At 39.7% G+C, this 15,429-nt stretch overlaps 1 protein-coding gene across 1 annotated transcript in view; it reads left to right on the top strand.

The window, feature by feature from the left end:
- The window catches only part of BUB1 (BUB1 mitotic checkpoint serine/threonine kinase), a 40,990-nt gene that overhangs the window by 111 nt on the left and 25,450 nt on the right, over positions 1–15,429 (top strand). Inside the window, exons 2-7 of the mRNA XM_063302137.1 lie at positions 6,480–6,539; positions 6,622–6,766; positions 7,632–7,828; positions 11,505–11,548; positions 13,896–13,978; positions 15,129–15,181. Coding sequence (XP_063158207.1) covers positions 6,480–6,539; positions 6,622–6,766; positions 7,632–7,828; positions 11,505–11,548; positions 13,896–13,978; positions 15,129–15,181 — 582 coding nt within the window. The remainder of the gene's footprint in view (positions 1–6,479; positions 6,540–6,621; positions 6,767–7,631; positions 7,829–11,504; positions 11,549–13,895; positions 13,979–15,128; positions 15,182–15,429) is intronic.

Here is a 15,429-nt window from a genome sequence, read left to right as displayed (position 1 = left end):
GGCGGAATGGATCTCTTCCGTACTTAGTTTTCATACTCCTGCGACGTCCAACCAGACTAGCAGCTTTTTGCCGCCCTAGCAGCTTAAGCAGGCTCAAGAGGCGGGTTATAACTGTGATGGCGGCGAGGGAGTTATCTTTTCATGGGAACTGCTCTCTGCAGGTTCAAATGCGCAGTCATCACGTGCAGCGTGCAAGTGAAAGGGAGTACTGAAGCACGAAATTAGCTCCAGAGGGTGGATACAGCAATTTCAGGCTGTATATGCATGAAATTAAAAACCTCTGTTCTTTTGTTTCTGTAAAATGAGCAGTGCTTGGGACGGCAATCCTGTACATTGTTACCCCAGCTAAACATAGAGTGGGACTTACTTTTGAGTAACAACTCATAGGATTATGCCACAAGAGAGCATCAAACAGCATAAGGAATAGTCTAATAAGGGAATTATCCGGCAGAACAGATTAGTGATTTAGCTTGCCTGAAGGACTGTTTAAGGAACTTATTCATCACTATGCACCAAACGTGTGGCCATATGGGCCTCTGGGGGTCATGGCCAAATGAGTGACATTCCTTAGCATCAGTGCCAAGACTAAAAACATCATTTTGTCTTCCTCCTGAAGTTCTGATGTTCATAATGCAACCAACTCGCATTTAGGATTTTAGAGGGACACAGGTAAAGTTTTCAGGTGGTTTATCTGAACTTGGCAGCAGTAGTCTAACTTAGAAAATTCCCATACAACTTCTGAGATAATATTGTCCTGGGACAATATTACCTAGCCTGATATCCTCCAGAAATGCTGTGGCTGCCACCTGCCTAATTTTCAGCTGCTATGCCAGAGTCTAGCAGTTAGAATTCCTACATGCTGGAGGGCACATTGGAAGGCTTTGAAAGAACTTCTCCAGGGCATTGTGAGAATTTGAGATTGTGGCTCAAGGCCAGCTAAAATCCATTACAGCTGGTTATAAGTTTGAGGTGGTGGTATAGCAATGGTCTCTTTCTTTGGGTTCTGGGCAGCTAGTAGATGCCCTAAGCTGATGTCAGGCCTGTTTTCATTATTTTATTTCATGCCTGTTCCTTAAACTCTATTTCAGACCCATACTCCGATTTCCTCTGGTGTTTCAAGTATGGGTTGTACTTCAGACCTTCAGGACCACACTTTAGCAGTAGTACCAAAGTTGTGGGCATCCCTGGAGATAGTAATGCTTTGCCCTTGCTCTTAGTTGTCAGATGGCTGGAGTTATTGTGTTTTAGAAAAAAATTGGAAGTCAGTAATGATTTGGGTTTTGTTTACCTAGGTTTTAGCTGGTTATTTTTTCTTACTGTTATCTGTAGTTTCTTTTACTGCTATATACATGCATATACATCCAGAACATTATAGCATATAATAATTGTTTGCATGTTAACATTATAGGTCATTGTTGTCCTACTGAGCCATAAGGTGTCGTAAAGAATAATAATATATGTAACTTCACAATCTTGGCTATGCTGTATAGTTGCCATTTGAGTCTATGTGGGAGCACACAGGTGTGGAAATAGATTCCATGAGTGGAAGATGGTCCACGTTGACCTCCTTCTCTTATTTTTCTACTCCCTTATTTAGGGTTCTCTTGCTTTGGTCTTCATTACTTTCAAAGGAAGTGTACTGTTTTGTAGCCAAAAACTTTTCAGGAAGTCAAAATTTAGGGAGTCTGTCATTTACAGTACATAGATGAAGATCGTGTCTTTTCTTTTACTGGCTTTTGCTCTTATACATTTAACAGCCTGACAAGCAGGTTTTCTTTAACACAATTATGGTGAAAAACAAATTTAAGGGGATGCAATCTTGTCTGAGCCTCAAGTCAAAGAGCACTGTGCAGCATACAGTGTATAGAAAAACTATTAGATTTGGGCTCCTATGTAGTGAAGCTGGCCATGATAATGCACGCAACACCCCACTCTACAGGAAATTTGTTTTACAAGAGCCATTCACCGCAGATTAGCTTACTACCACTTCAGTTTCCTCTGTTTTTAGAAGGATAAAAATAATTAGGTTTAATTACTCTGTGAAAAGATTTGGTGATGGAGACAACCTTAAGTATACAGTACTTAAATTGGAAGCGAATTGTACAAAACCAGTGGGTAGAGAAGATTTTAAAAAGTGCTTTACCGAGACCTTACCTACATTTTCAGATGTGTAGCCTTTCATCTTAAAATGTATCCTTCCTATCAGTCAGCAGGGCTTTTAAATGTATTTTATTACTTTTTAATCTATAACAAAAAAAAAGGAAAACAATAAGCAGGTACAATCATCAGTAAAAGTACACAAAAAAGATAAAATAGAAATAACTAAAGCATAAAGAAAAGGGCACACAAACACAAAGAAAGTTAATACTGTACATATAAGAAAATATACAGTGGTCAGAGATTTAACTCCCTCAAATCCTGGTGCCTATTTTCAAATTAGATAGCTCTTAGTGTTTATTAGTTACCCACTTCCCTAGATTTCGGGCTAATTTTAGTTATTTTATTGCTCAGGTTTTTCGGTTCTTAGTTGTTTTTAGCTGCTTCTAGCTGTTTTGTAATTTTCTGTTTTGTATAGTTTTACATTGTTAGTACTTACGCTTCTAGTGTACTCTGCACTGGTCTTGCTCGTTTTAATTTAGTCTTATTTTTGTCTGTATACTGGTCTTGGACCACTTCAATAAATGTTTCATTTAGTGTAGAGTTGTTTCTGGGAGGGATGAGTGAAGAATGTCTGGAGTGTATGTCAGGAGCATATAATCCCAGCAGGGTCACCCAAGGTGTGAAGGTCATTCCAGATGCCTAGCTAAAGGAAAGTAGGGACATATTTCAGGCAACAGGGTTATGGGGAGATGCTAGAAGCGGATTATCATTTTGGTGGCAAGGGCAAAGGTGTCATTTCATACTGCATGGAAGAGTGATAAACCACCCTTACATTTTTACCAAGAAAACCGTATAGATAGACAAGATAAAGTGATTGATGATATAATGCTGGATGATGGGCCCTTAAGTTGGATTGCACTTGACGTGTTACTGTAGAACTGAGGATCTTCTGGAATACTAATGGTGTTTATGATGCAGCTAGATTAAAGCCTTTTGGGGGTCTAGTTGCTGATGTTGCCATGTAGGAAAAGAAAATTGTAGCTGCAAAGACAGAATTACAGTGGGGACATGGAATGGAAGAAGCACAAATGTGGGAAAACTCAACACAGTGAAAGATGAAATGAATCAACTACACATTGACATGTTAGGCATCAATGAACTGAAATGGACTTTCAGTTAGAATATCATACTGTTTAGCATTCAGGACATGAAAAACAAGGAACCGTGATGCTTTTATAGTCAGAAAGGATATAGCAAAGACAGTACTCGGGTACAATTCTACAGGGAGGTACAAGAGCTCATTTATAACAGCAAAGTTGTGGCCAGGGGGAGAATTAACTGGGGGCTGACTATGGAACAAATCACAAACTGCTCACATGCAAGTTTCAAGTCAACCTAAAGCAGAAAAAGCCAACCAGTTTCCAATGTATGGTACTGAGAATAATAATAATAGAATTAGAATTACTGTGACAAAAGAAAGGAAATATAGTATCAATAGTAATAGGCGCCTTGGGTGCAATTCCAAAACATCTGGAGCACCACTTGAAAATCATCAGCGTTGACAAAATCACCATCAGTCAATTGCAAAAGGCAAGTTAACTTGGAACAGCTTATATCCTGTGACGATCCTTTAATATTATTAAGCAACATCTGCCTATCCCAGGTCCTTGGGAAGGACTTGATGGGTGGACAAAAATGCCAAACCCAGTCTAAACATCTGGCTGACTGTGCAACCAACCATAATAATATATTAAACTTGTACGCTGCCTGACTCTCAACAACTCTGGGAGGCTCACAGCAGTCAAAGAAATTACAATAAAATAAATAAAACCTAAAGGTAAAGATAAAATATACACCCACCATTTTCAAGGATAACATCAGGAATTGCTTTAAAGTCCTCAATCTCATTGATAGGTCACCAGAGGAAGTGTGGACTGAACTTAAAGAAGTTGTTATGGATAAATGTGAAAAGTGGCTGCCAAAGACCTAAAAAAAAAAAACAGAAGAAAGCAAACTGGATGTCAGAACAAATGGTGGAAATTGCCGAGAAGAGAAGCCAAAGCCGATAAAGATAAAGATCTCAGAAAGGAATTTGACAAAGAATTTAGAGAGCTTTTAGAAGACACAAGAAGCAGTATTGTATCAGCATCTGAAAAGACATCAAAGATGAAAACAGATATGGAAAAACAAGAAAAGCCTTCCAAAAGACCTCTGAATGCTGAAGGAGGTTCCAACCTCAAATTGGTATGCTAAACAATGGCAAAGGGCAGGTAATCAGGAGTCTGGTAGCACTTTTTCCAATTCTCAAATTTTGTTTAAAAATATAAGCTTTTGTGAGTTCTAGCTCACTTCATCAGATGCATAGAGTGGCTAGATTAGGATTTAAACTGGGATGAGTGGGGAGAAGGGATTGGACAGAGCTTTTTGGTAAGTCACTGAAGTTCTATGTTCACAGAAGAAAAAATGATGCTTTTAAAGAAAAGAACACCCTCCCTACTGTGAAACATGGAGGAGCCTCCATAATGTTATGGGGTCTTTGCTGCCTCCAGCACTGGGTGCCTTGAATCTATACAGGGCACAATGAAATCAGAAGATTATCAAGGCATTATGGAGCAAAACATAATGACCAGTGCTAGAAGGCTCTGTCTCAGTCGCAGGTCATAGGCCCTCTGGCATGATAATGACCCAAAACATTTAAGGGAACCCAAGAATGGTTGAAAAGCAAACAGTGTACTGTTCTGAAGTGACCTGCTATGAGTCTTGATCTGAATTCGATGGAACTTCTGTGGAAAGAGCTGAAACTCACAGTTGGGAAAAGGAACCCATCAAACCTAAGACATCTAGTGCAGTTTGCTCAAGAAAAGTGGGACAAATTCCTAGCTGAGAAGTGTAGAATTCTTATTCAGAGCTACAGCTACAGCTCTTGATTGCAATTAGGTGAAAGGTCCCCTGTGCAAGCACTGAGTCATGTCTGACCCTTTGAGGGACACTGCTTTTGCGATGTTTTCTTGGCCGACTATAGCAGGGTGGTTTGCCATTGCCATCCCCAGTCGTCACCTTCCCCAGCAAGCTGGGTACTCATTTTACCAACCTCGGAAGGGTGGAAGACTGAATCGACCTAAGCCAGCTTCCCGAGAATCCAGATTCCGCTGGGATCGAACTCAGGTCGTGGGGAGAGTTTCGGTTGCACTACTGCCGCCTTACCTCAAAATGGTGTACGAAATATTCAGTTAGGGGTACCAATAATAATGTCCATGGTACTTTTGTTTGTTTTATTATTTACATGAATATATTGAGTCATACATCTGCTCTATGGACTACATGATAAAGAATGGTGGATGCCATTTACTTGTGTCTGTTCCAACTTATTTCACATCGAATTGGGATTCCTTAGGAAAAAGTGGAGGGGTACCAATACTTTTGGCCGCATCTGTATACCACAGATAGCACTTGGTAAAATAACAATGAAGGCCTTGGAAAAGATATTCAGATGCTGTGATGTGTCTACAAAGATCAGATCACACAGTCAGTAATTTTTCCTGTGACAGTCTATGGAAGCAAAAGTTGGACTTTGAAGAAGCAGGATAGAAAGTATTGACATTTTTGAATTTTTGTGTTGGAGAAGACAACATGGCTAGCCAAGAAAACAAAAACAAAAAATAAATCACAGAACAAATCAATCCAGAGTTCTCACTTAAGTAACAAACGATCAGGCTCAAATTATCATATTTTGGACACATTATGTGAAGACCTACCTCTCTGGAGATGTCTATAATGCTGCAAAAGGTGGAAGGAAAGAGAAGAAGATGACTAGCAGCAAGGTGGATGAACTCAGTTACAGTGGTGATGGGTGCGCTATTGGAAGAACTGAAGGACCAGGTTAGGGACAGATTCTCATAGAGAAAATCTATCCAGGTGGTTGCTAAGAAATGACACCAATGTGATGGCACATAATCATTCATGCTTCAACAGATTTCATATTTTCAGGACATAATTCAGCATCAGTTTTACAGCTTTTCTGAGTGTGATTTTTACTATTTTTTATCTTGCACTTGTCAATATTCTGTATTTTTATGATAGTAAACCACCAGAAATCTTTGGATTCTGGTGGCATATAAAAGAGAAATAAATAAAATGTTTACAGCTCTATGAATATTATAACAATGTGATCTTAGAAAACAAAACAAAACATATGTGAGTTAGAGTCCCCAGTTAGCTGGTTTCTCTTATTGACAGAATGAATAAATATTATGGGAGCTGTAGTTCAACACATCAGGAATCACATCTTACTGATTTGAGGGAAAGTTTTTTTCCTAATATTTTAAAACTACTATACTGTATTTACTGCAAAAGCTGATATGACTTTGTTTTCTTCACAGAATGTTTGAAGTTCATATACAGAACTACAATGGGAACGATCCACTTGATCCCTGGTATAGGTTGGTCTTTTCTTTGTCTTTACTCTTTAATACAAATCCTTAAATTACTATGAGATAGCTAATTAACTCATGTTGGTTTTAGATATTTTCAGTGGATAGAAGAAATGTCAGAAGCAGAAGGAAAGCAAAATTGCTTGTCACGTTTACTGGAGAGGATTGTGAAAACGTTTTTAAGTGATAAGAGGTATCATCACGACATGAGATTCATCAACTGCTGTGTCAGATTTGTACGTATATAGGATATAAACAATGTTCTTAAAACTTTATCATAGGGTGAGCAATAAGCAGTGATATCGTTGATGTTAGGAGAAGTAGATGTTTACAATTCTGGGATTGATGTTCTTAATTAAGGAACTTTACCCAGTTTTCATTTTGATCATGTTGATTTTGATCTTGTGAAATTCCTTTACTCGTGTTGATGTTAATAGTTAATTCAATGTAAGTATTTCATATTTAAATCAGATCAAAATGGAATTTCATATGGAACTGTCTGCTGTTAGCCTCTACAGGCTTCTACCTTAACTTCTCAAGCTCATCCATTCCCTTTATGTATCTCTGCTGCCTTCTCTTGTGTGAATTGAGATACAAGAGAATATTTATTTGACCATTTATGAAGATATTTTCCAACTCTAGCCTGTTAGGTTGGGGACAAGTTCCATCCTATGATTGTTTAGCTACCCCAGTTGGCAATAGAAGCTAGGCAAGATTAATCAGAGAGTAGCAGAGTGACATGTTTCTTTCTTATTAGGAAGATTTCAGGAAATTCTGACTTAATGTGATAGCTAAACATAATCAACATTACTGACTTTTCAGACTATTCTATTTGGAGTACATGGACTAAAATCCATAGGACGTTACTTAGTCACGACTAAGTTAAATTCTATTGATTTTTGTGGAAATAACTAATTCTGGCTCCAATCTCCAGTTTTAAAAATTTACTTTGTTACATTCATGGAATGGTATTTTGCAAATTGGTAAGTATGACTGATTCTTCTATTGGTTAATGGGATTTTATAACGGGATTTTATCATAGTTGAGATAACTGTCTTAAAAAGATAGTATGTTAATGAGCTTGCCCATGTTTTTTCCTAGGCTGACTTCATTGATAACCCAAGTCAGTTTTTTGATTACGTATTCAGCCAAGGAGTTGGTAACAAATCATCCATTCTGTATATTTCTTGGGCTCAACAACTTGGTGGACAAGGAAATGTGCCTCAGGCATGCATTGTTATTCAGAGAGGTATCCAAAATGAAGCCCAGCCAATTGAGAAATTACATCAGCAGTACTGGTATGTTTATGTTGAATGGCCTGTGTTGACAGCTTATGTCTATTAAGCAAGCTGAGCATAATGACTATTTTATGTACAGGAACTAATCAAAGGATATTTTCTCTTAAAAAAAAAAACTAAGTTGTCATTACTTGCTTTAATTTCCTCCTGAGCTAATGAGTTTTTGCTCCATAAAATTGAAGGCAAAATGTAGGTGGTCCAGTGAGGAAATAAGCATGTTGTAGCTAGCCAACAATGCAGTCTTTGCTAAATTTATTTAGAAGCATATCTTAGTAATCTTAATGGACATTATTGTCATGTAATTGCAGTTGGCTAGAGCTAATCGGAGTTCTTATCAAATATATTTGGAGGACTCCAAATTGGGCAACACTGTCTAGATAAAATAGAAGGCATGGGCATATAGGAGTTTACAGGTACAGGTAGTCCTTCCTTACAGATCATTTGTTCAGCAACCGTTCAAAGTTACGATGATGCTGACAAAAATAACTTTACAGTCCATTTACAACTATTTGCAACCATCACAGCATACCTCAGTCACATGATCGTCATTATAATCTGTGCGGTTTGTGCTGTGCCTGACCTGCAGCGTTTTTTTTCCCCCCGTTGCAGAGCAGAGAGATTGGAGACAGAGATTGCAAGGAAGTAAGCTGTTTGCTCTTTTACACATCGAAAACAATACGATCACAGTGCAGCCTAGGGCTGGGAGCTGCAGGCGCGCTACACAAACAGCTTACAGTTCTCTCGTGAAATCTCTTTTTCTCCAATTTCTGCTCTGCAAGGGGGTGAGAAAAAAAGCAAGTGATTTCTGTAGGCAATCTCTCCTGTGCCTGACTCTTCCCCACCCACCCCTCGGAGAGTGGAGAGATTGGAGAGAAAGAAATTTCAAGAGAGTAAGTTGTTTGTTCTTTTATACATCAAGAGCAATGCAATTATGCTGGCAGTGGGAAAGTGTCAGGCAAAGGAGAGATTACCTATAGAAGTCTCTTGCTCCCCCCCACCCCACCCCCCCACCCGATTTCAAGAGAGTACTGTAAGCTGTGTAGTGTGCCTGCGGCTCCTGACCTTGGGCTGTGGCACGATCGCATTGCTTTCAATGTGTACCAGATGGTAAGCAGGCACTCCAGCATTCCAAAGGGCGGGGGAGTGGTTAGGAGGCAAACCAAAGATGAAGGTATGAAACTGGCTAGTATTGTTTCTTTCCAGCTGGAAAGCACAGTTGTGGTCACATGATTTCCCACTTAGCAACCACTTCGCTTAGTGGCAGAGTTGCCAGTGCCGATTAGGGTCATTAAGTGAGGGCTACTGGTAGTCCTCGGTTAACGACCACTTGTTCAGCAACCATTCAAAGTCGCAACAGCAGTGAATGAGTGGTACTTACAATCAGTCCTCGAAATTCCAGCTGTTGCAGCATCCTCATCACCTGATTGCGATTCAGGTACTCGGCAACCAGCTTGCACTTATGATGGTTGCAGTGTCCCGTGGTCATGTGATTGCCATTTGTGACCTTCTCTGCCAGCTTTCTACAAGTAAAGTCAATAGGGAAGCCGGCAGGGAAGGTTGTCTGTCTGAGAAGTCCCCCTGGCCTTCTGCGCTTGCGCCCTGCCGTGCTATCCACCCCCTGGTCTTCCTGCACTCGCACCCACCATGTTGTCCACCCTCTGGCTTTCCTGTGCTTACGGCCTGTGCCAGGACTCCCAAGCCCTCCCCTGGCTTCCCCCAACTCATGCATGGCCTGCACCAGCCCTCCCAGGGTTTCCCCTGGCCTCCCCCCACCCCCACTGCTTCCTGCTTAATGACCCACATGTCTTGGGGTTACAACAGCAAACAGAACTTGTGGGGCTTGTGGGACTGTCACTAAGCGATGCAGTCACGTGACGCCATGCTTTATGACTGCATCGCTTAGTGATGGTAATCCCAGTTCCAATTGCTGTCCTAATCCGAGGACTACCTATAATTAGAGAGATCTTTGATTCCTGTGTTTGATATTTCCTTTTGTTCCCATCTTCATTTTGTTAAAGCAGGTTTGCAAAGGTAGGTAAGATCTGCTTGCTCCTCTGTAGTATTTCCTGTTGATTGCAATCCGGCACAGTAACATGCATTTAGATCTTAATTTAATAGGTCATCAATAGCTGATAATTCCTTTGTATCTTCAGATTAGTACTGGTGTCTGCTAAAATAAAGCCTAACTCTGTGAAATTGAGTATCTCTGTGCTGTGTTTCTTTCCTTCTTTTGGTGCCTAACGGCAGTGATCTCCCTTCTTGTTACTTGATTTGGTCCCTGCATAAAAAGAAATGTTGGTTTTGTGCCTGATCCTCTTCTTTCTTGTCATATTAGAGTAGGAGAATGAAAATCAATTTCTGATCTATATCACTTCATTAAATACATTCATTTTGTGCCTTTTCTCAGTTAATTTGCTGGTAAAAATGGCAAGCATTTGTGTTTAAAGATATGTATCTAAGACTATGTACTTTGAAGAAGTACCTAGATATACTATTTAAACTGAGAATTCTGTGGAATATATAAACTACTGTATGTAATGGCTGGTGGGAAACTTGATTCTAATATATTATTAGTCTGCAAAGTCCAAGATAAACTAGAATAGTTTATCTTGGAATTTGCAGATATTTCCATAATTAGGGAAGTATGATTTACTGAACAGTGGAAACGTTCAATTTTATGTATAAAGGGGAGGGGGGGAATGAATCAGTGAGCTTGAGGCTTGTGTTCCTAGAAACAGATCAAGGCTTTTACTATTCTCTGATCAGATCTCTCTAAACCAGTGTTGCTCAAGCTTGGTGGCTTTAAGATATGTGGACTTCAATGCTGGCTGGGGAATTCTGGAAGTTGAAGTCCGCACATCTTAAAGCCACCAGGGTTGAGAAACACTGCTCTAAACCATCACATGGGTTGGTGGGCTGACCAAGTAGCTGTGACTGCAGACAGGCTAGGAAAATATTAACCTAATAAAGGGTAGTAGGAGTGGTGGTGATGATTAAATGAAATAAGCTAGTGCTTATATAATAGATAAGCAAAACTAAATCACATTTTATGCATATGCAGTCTAATGGTGCAGTTCTTTTTACTGGAAAGTAAGTTCCACTGTGCTACTGTTGCTTACTCCTATAAAAGTATTAAGAGAAACATTCTAGTGGGAAGTTAAATAGAAATTTAAACTAGAAAGGAGAGAAAAAGATTGTCCTGCTGATGTCAGTCTTTGTAAATGACTATCTTTGTCATGGGGGCAGGGAAAACAGGTATGTACTGAGACCTCAGACCAATGTGTTATCTGGTAAGTGTGCTAGAAAACAGAATTACAAATACAAGGAACTTATATACTGCTCCTTCACTGTTCATCTTGCAATGGCAAGGCTTAAAATGAGAATTTGACAAATCGCAGAGCGATTGATGTATTGAGTATGTCTTCTGTTTGTTATGCTGATGACCTGAATTGGAAAACGTGTAGGAGACTGCCCAGCAATTTTAGTGTGACAAGCTTTTGGAAACTCTCATGTGTTTATGTAGGTGATATATTTGTAAGCTGCCTTTTAACACTACTGAAATAAGGTTTTTATTTCTCTTCCAGTTCTTAAATTAAATCTTGTTTAATAGAGAAGAATTTGTGTTTCTTGTCTTTGATCTCCAGCCTTGGTTAATACCTTTTCACTTTAATCCCAGGTTGTTACAGAATAGCTTGCCCCAGAATCAAATTTCAACTCAAGGTGGGTCTGATTCCATTAATGTATTGCCATGTCATAAGTTGGTTTTTTTAAAAAAAAGAATCTTGGTGTTTCTCCAACATTAAGGAAACTATACTTCCCTCAAGAGAGGTCCCAATATGAGTTATTTTAAAAACTGAGGGTTTTTTTTTTCCAGCCTTCCTTGGACTTTGAGGTTTGTCGAAGTGGAGTATTAGATTTAGAGGACTTGGGTGATCTCTTGTTGGGGAAGAACATGTTTGTATAATATCAAAAACTTGATACTTAAAGTACTACTGCAGCATAGGGCTGCTTCTCTCTCCAACAGTTCAACTCTCTTTTCCATCACATAACAAAAGCATCTGAAAAATAATATCGAGTGCATCTGCTTCCGTATGGATTGTGTGTGTGCTCAGAAACCATAGTAATTCATTAGCTTTTTAATTGAGAACTGAACATTACAGTTAAGCCAGGTATTAGCATGTTGGTTGAATCCAGCCAGTATAAGTGTATGGGCAAAGTGAGGTTGCTGTGCATGAGTAGGTAGGTGTAATGATTGCCTATCCTAACAGAGTCAGACTCACCAGCAGGTACTTAATGATATCTGATTTATTGTAAGAATAGTATGCAAATACAGAGAAAGCTGAGAATGAATAAAAGCGCGCCAAATACAAACTAAAAACCCTCGCTTCAAACGTAATCCCTCCCCTCGCCCTGCCGTTGCAAACTCACCCCCCCCCCAGGTGCTGGTAACCGTTTGAACTGCCATCCTGGGAAAGTAACCTTGAACACATGAGATAACCCAAACACATTCCAACCCAGCAGCCAACAGATAACAACTGCCCGAGATGGAATCCTCCGCCCTTCCCAGATGAAACACGTATCAGTGAAATGACATGTGAAACATTACGATGTACCAGCAACATTGGAATGGTGAACATGACAGTAGGGCTGCACACAGCGTCGCTGATAGGTTCTGAGAAAGCCAACAAAGATGATAGAAAACAAGGGCTAAGAGAAGTGGTGAAAGGAATTGATGAGCATTAGACTGGGGATTAGCGTGGTGGTGGTGGTGGGATTGCACTGGCCAGGTACCTGAAGGATTGTCTCAGAGAACAAAGCAAGATTCATTTCTGTGCCCAAGAGGGCAAAACTTGATCTAATATCATGAAGTTAACAGAGCAAGTTATTTCAGTTCAAAGTTAGAAAAAAAAGTTTTGGCAATTATTTATTTTGCCCTGCTGTTGAGATCTGCAAGTGAAGAGGCCAGATGATACTTCAAGATGCTTTATTACAGATTTTGGACATTGAGCTAAATGGGCTACATTGCCTGCAAGGTCACCACAGCCTGTTATGTTTGAGATTAAATCTAGAAGGGGTGAGAACTGGACCAGGACCAGATATTTTGAGCAGATAGGAAAGCATATCTAAGTAAGAATATGCCAAGAGAAAGGGAAACACATGGGAGTTAGGCAGAAAGGAAAGATCAGTTCTGTAGAAGCATAATATCTGGGATTACAAGATGCGTTGAGTTCCTAGAAGGTAAGTTTTCTTTCTCTGCCCTCAACAGAACACTCTGAAAACTTCCTGAGCCTTCAATGCAGCACAGAGCAGGCTGCCTGGGAGAAAGGGAGAGCATCCAAGAAGGCACTCAAGAAAGGCTTGAGGGCTAGGCAGTAGTTTTGGACTGGTGGACTTGCATGTGGGACAATGCCCCTTTGGCTTCATTCTACTCAGTTCAGAAACATGCAGATCTTCCAGAGTTCAGGAAGGGTCAGAGCTTGGGGAATTTTTCTTGCTGAGCTTCCTTAAGTTATTTGTGTGGAATGCAAATCATTAATAAGAATTAGCTCCACTCTTAGAATATTAGTGCTCTTTAAAAAAAAAAATCAACATGATGCTGGCATTATTACACTTGTAGAGAGGTTGTAATGTGTCCACTAGACAGCTATTTTTAGTCTGTTTTTGACTGCTTTCTGCCTTCACCATGTGATATATGGATGTAACAAGATTGTAATCTAAATCTCTCCTATTTTGAAGTGGTATTTTTCTTTCGAGTTGGTCTAGCCTGAAAATGCAAACATAAAGAAATGTAGACCCTTCTCTAAAATCTAGTTTAGTTCTCTGCAATCTTCTTGTGGGAGTGGGCCCTAACCTGGCTCTCCAGATGCATTGGATAAGAACTGCCAACATTGACAGCCAAAATAGCAAGCAAGCATGTCAGCTGTAGATGGCAGGAATTGTAGTCCAGGACATCTGGAAGGCCCCGCGTAGGGTAAAGCTGGTTTAGAAATTACCAGAGTTTTGGTCCAGTGTTGCTTCTGATTATTGGTGTCCAGTTTTACATGTCTAACAGTATATTTTTCTGTAGTTGGTGTTTTGCAGCAACGTGATCCTCAGATGTCCAATCAGTTGGCTTCTAAAAATGACTTGGCTTGTCCCTACAGGAGCCAGGTAACTAAAAATAGTATCCATTATTAAACATATCATGATATAGGAGAATCCAATTTATACCTGCATTTTTCTTTGTTAATTGTACAGCTATAAATCAAGATCTGATAAGTTTTCTGTTTATGCTGTTATGATTGCAGTGTTTTGCTTTTACATTTTAATGGCATTAAGATATGCTATTTAAATAACTACTGTTTGGAATTCTTATATGCTTCTACCGGCAACTGTTAAGACCCAGATTGCCCAAAGCATTACCAAATAAAACTATTCCCATTTCCAAGCTTAAAAAATTCCAGTCAAGAAAAAATGGCTCTGCCCTTTCCAGTGTCTTCACCACATCAGCAGGTAGCTTCTTGAAGCCTGTAGGCAGGTTGGGATGCTAAGTTTTGGTCCCTCAAGTAGCAGTTTCCCACCCTTGGCCTAAACCATAATGAACATTAATAATGTTTTTCTAAGTTTGCACATCCTGAGGAACTGTGGTTCTTCAAAACAGAAGCTGCAGCCATTTAAAAGGAAGGCAGAAGAGATTGCAAGTCAAAAGACTTCAGCCAGATTCCTCTAGATGTCATTTTAACACAGATGGAATCCTTTCCTGAGCTACAAATCCCAGGTGCCGCAGTCAGACAGTAGGACCAAGGCTAAAGAATGCTGGGGCAGTACCATGGAGGGCCACAGGGACTCCCACTCCCTGTGTTATGCCTGAATGTGACCAATATGTTTTCTGTTATGAACCCCTTGCCAACACATTGCCATTTCAGCATACTGAAAGAAGTTATACCATTTCAGCATCCCTTCTTTCAGGAAATGGGAAGTTCTACCTGTTCCTCACCTTTCTCTACCATTTAGAGCAGGGGTTCCCAAACTTTTTGGCAGCACTTCCCTTCTGGATTTTTTTCAAACCTCTACACCTCTCCAAGGCTCCTTTAAATGAACAGCCATATAACAAACAAAAAAACCCCAATGCATCAGCTGCCTTATAGAGATGATATGCATGTATAGCTTTCTACAAGACCACAGTAGATGTTTCATTCGGTTAGATTTGGAAATAGTCTTCAGTGTTTTTCTTCCATTTTCTCTCCCCCCCATTTGCAAAAAAAACATTGAAGCCCTTGCTAGACAAATCCTCAGTTTGAACTTTTAACTTATTTTCTAGAGTCCAAACAGTTCTGAATCATGTCCCATCACTTGCAGGGGACCAGAGAATATGTAAGTAATCAATGTTTTAGGAAGACAGTGTTCAATTATGATAGGCAAATTCATAATTTCACCATTAGTTCATTTATATATGCCCAGATCTGATATGTGTGAGGGAACATTTTGCCCATACGTACTTATTTGTTCTTTGAATCTGGGGGAGCAGTCCCAATATCTGCATAGAATTTTAGCTGACAAAAACAATAAAAGTGTGCGTGTCTGGGGGGGAGTCCAAAGAAGTCAAGATTGTGGCCATAATC

This window comes from Candoia aspera, chromosome 1, assembly GCF_035149785.1.
Source record: "Candoia aspera isolate rCanAsp1 chromosome 1, rCanAsp1.hap2, whole genome shotgun sequence".
In the NCBI taxonomy this organism is placed as follows: domain Eukaryota; kingdom Metazoa; phylum Chordata; class Lepidosauria; order Squamata; family Boidae; genus Candoia; species Candoia aspera.
The sequence above is the reverse complement of the archived record's forward strand: the minus strand, read 5'-3'. Positions and strand labels throughout refer to the sequence as shown.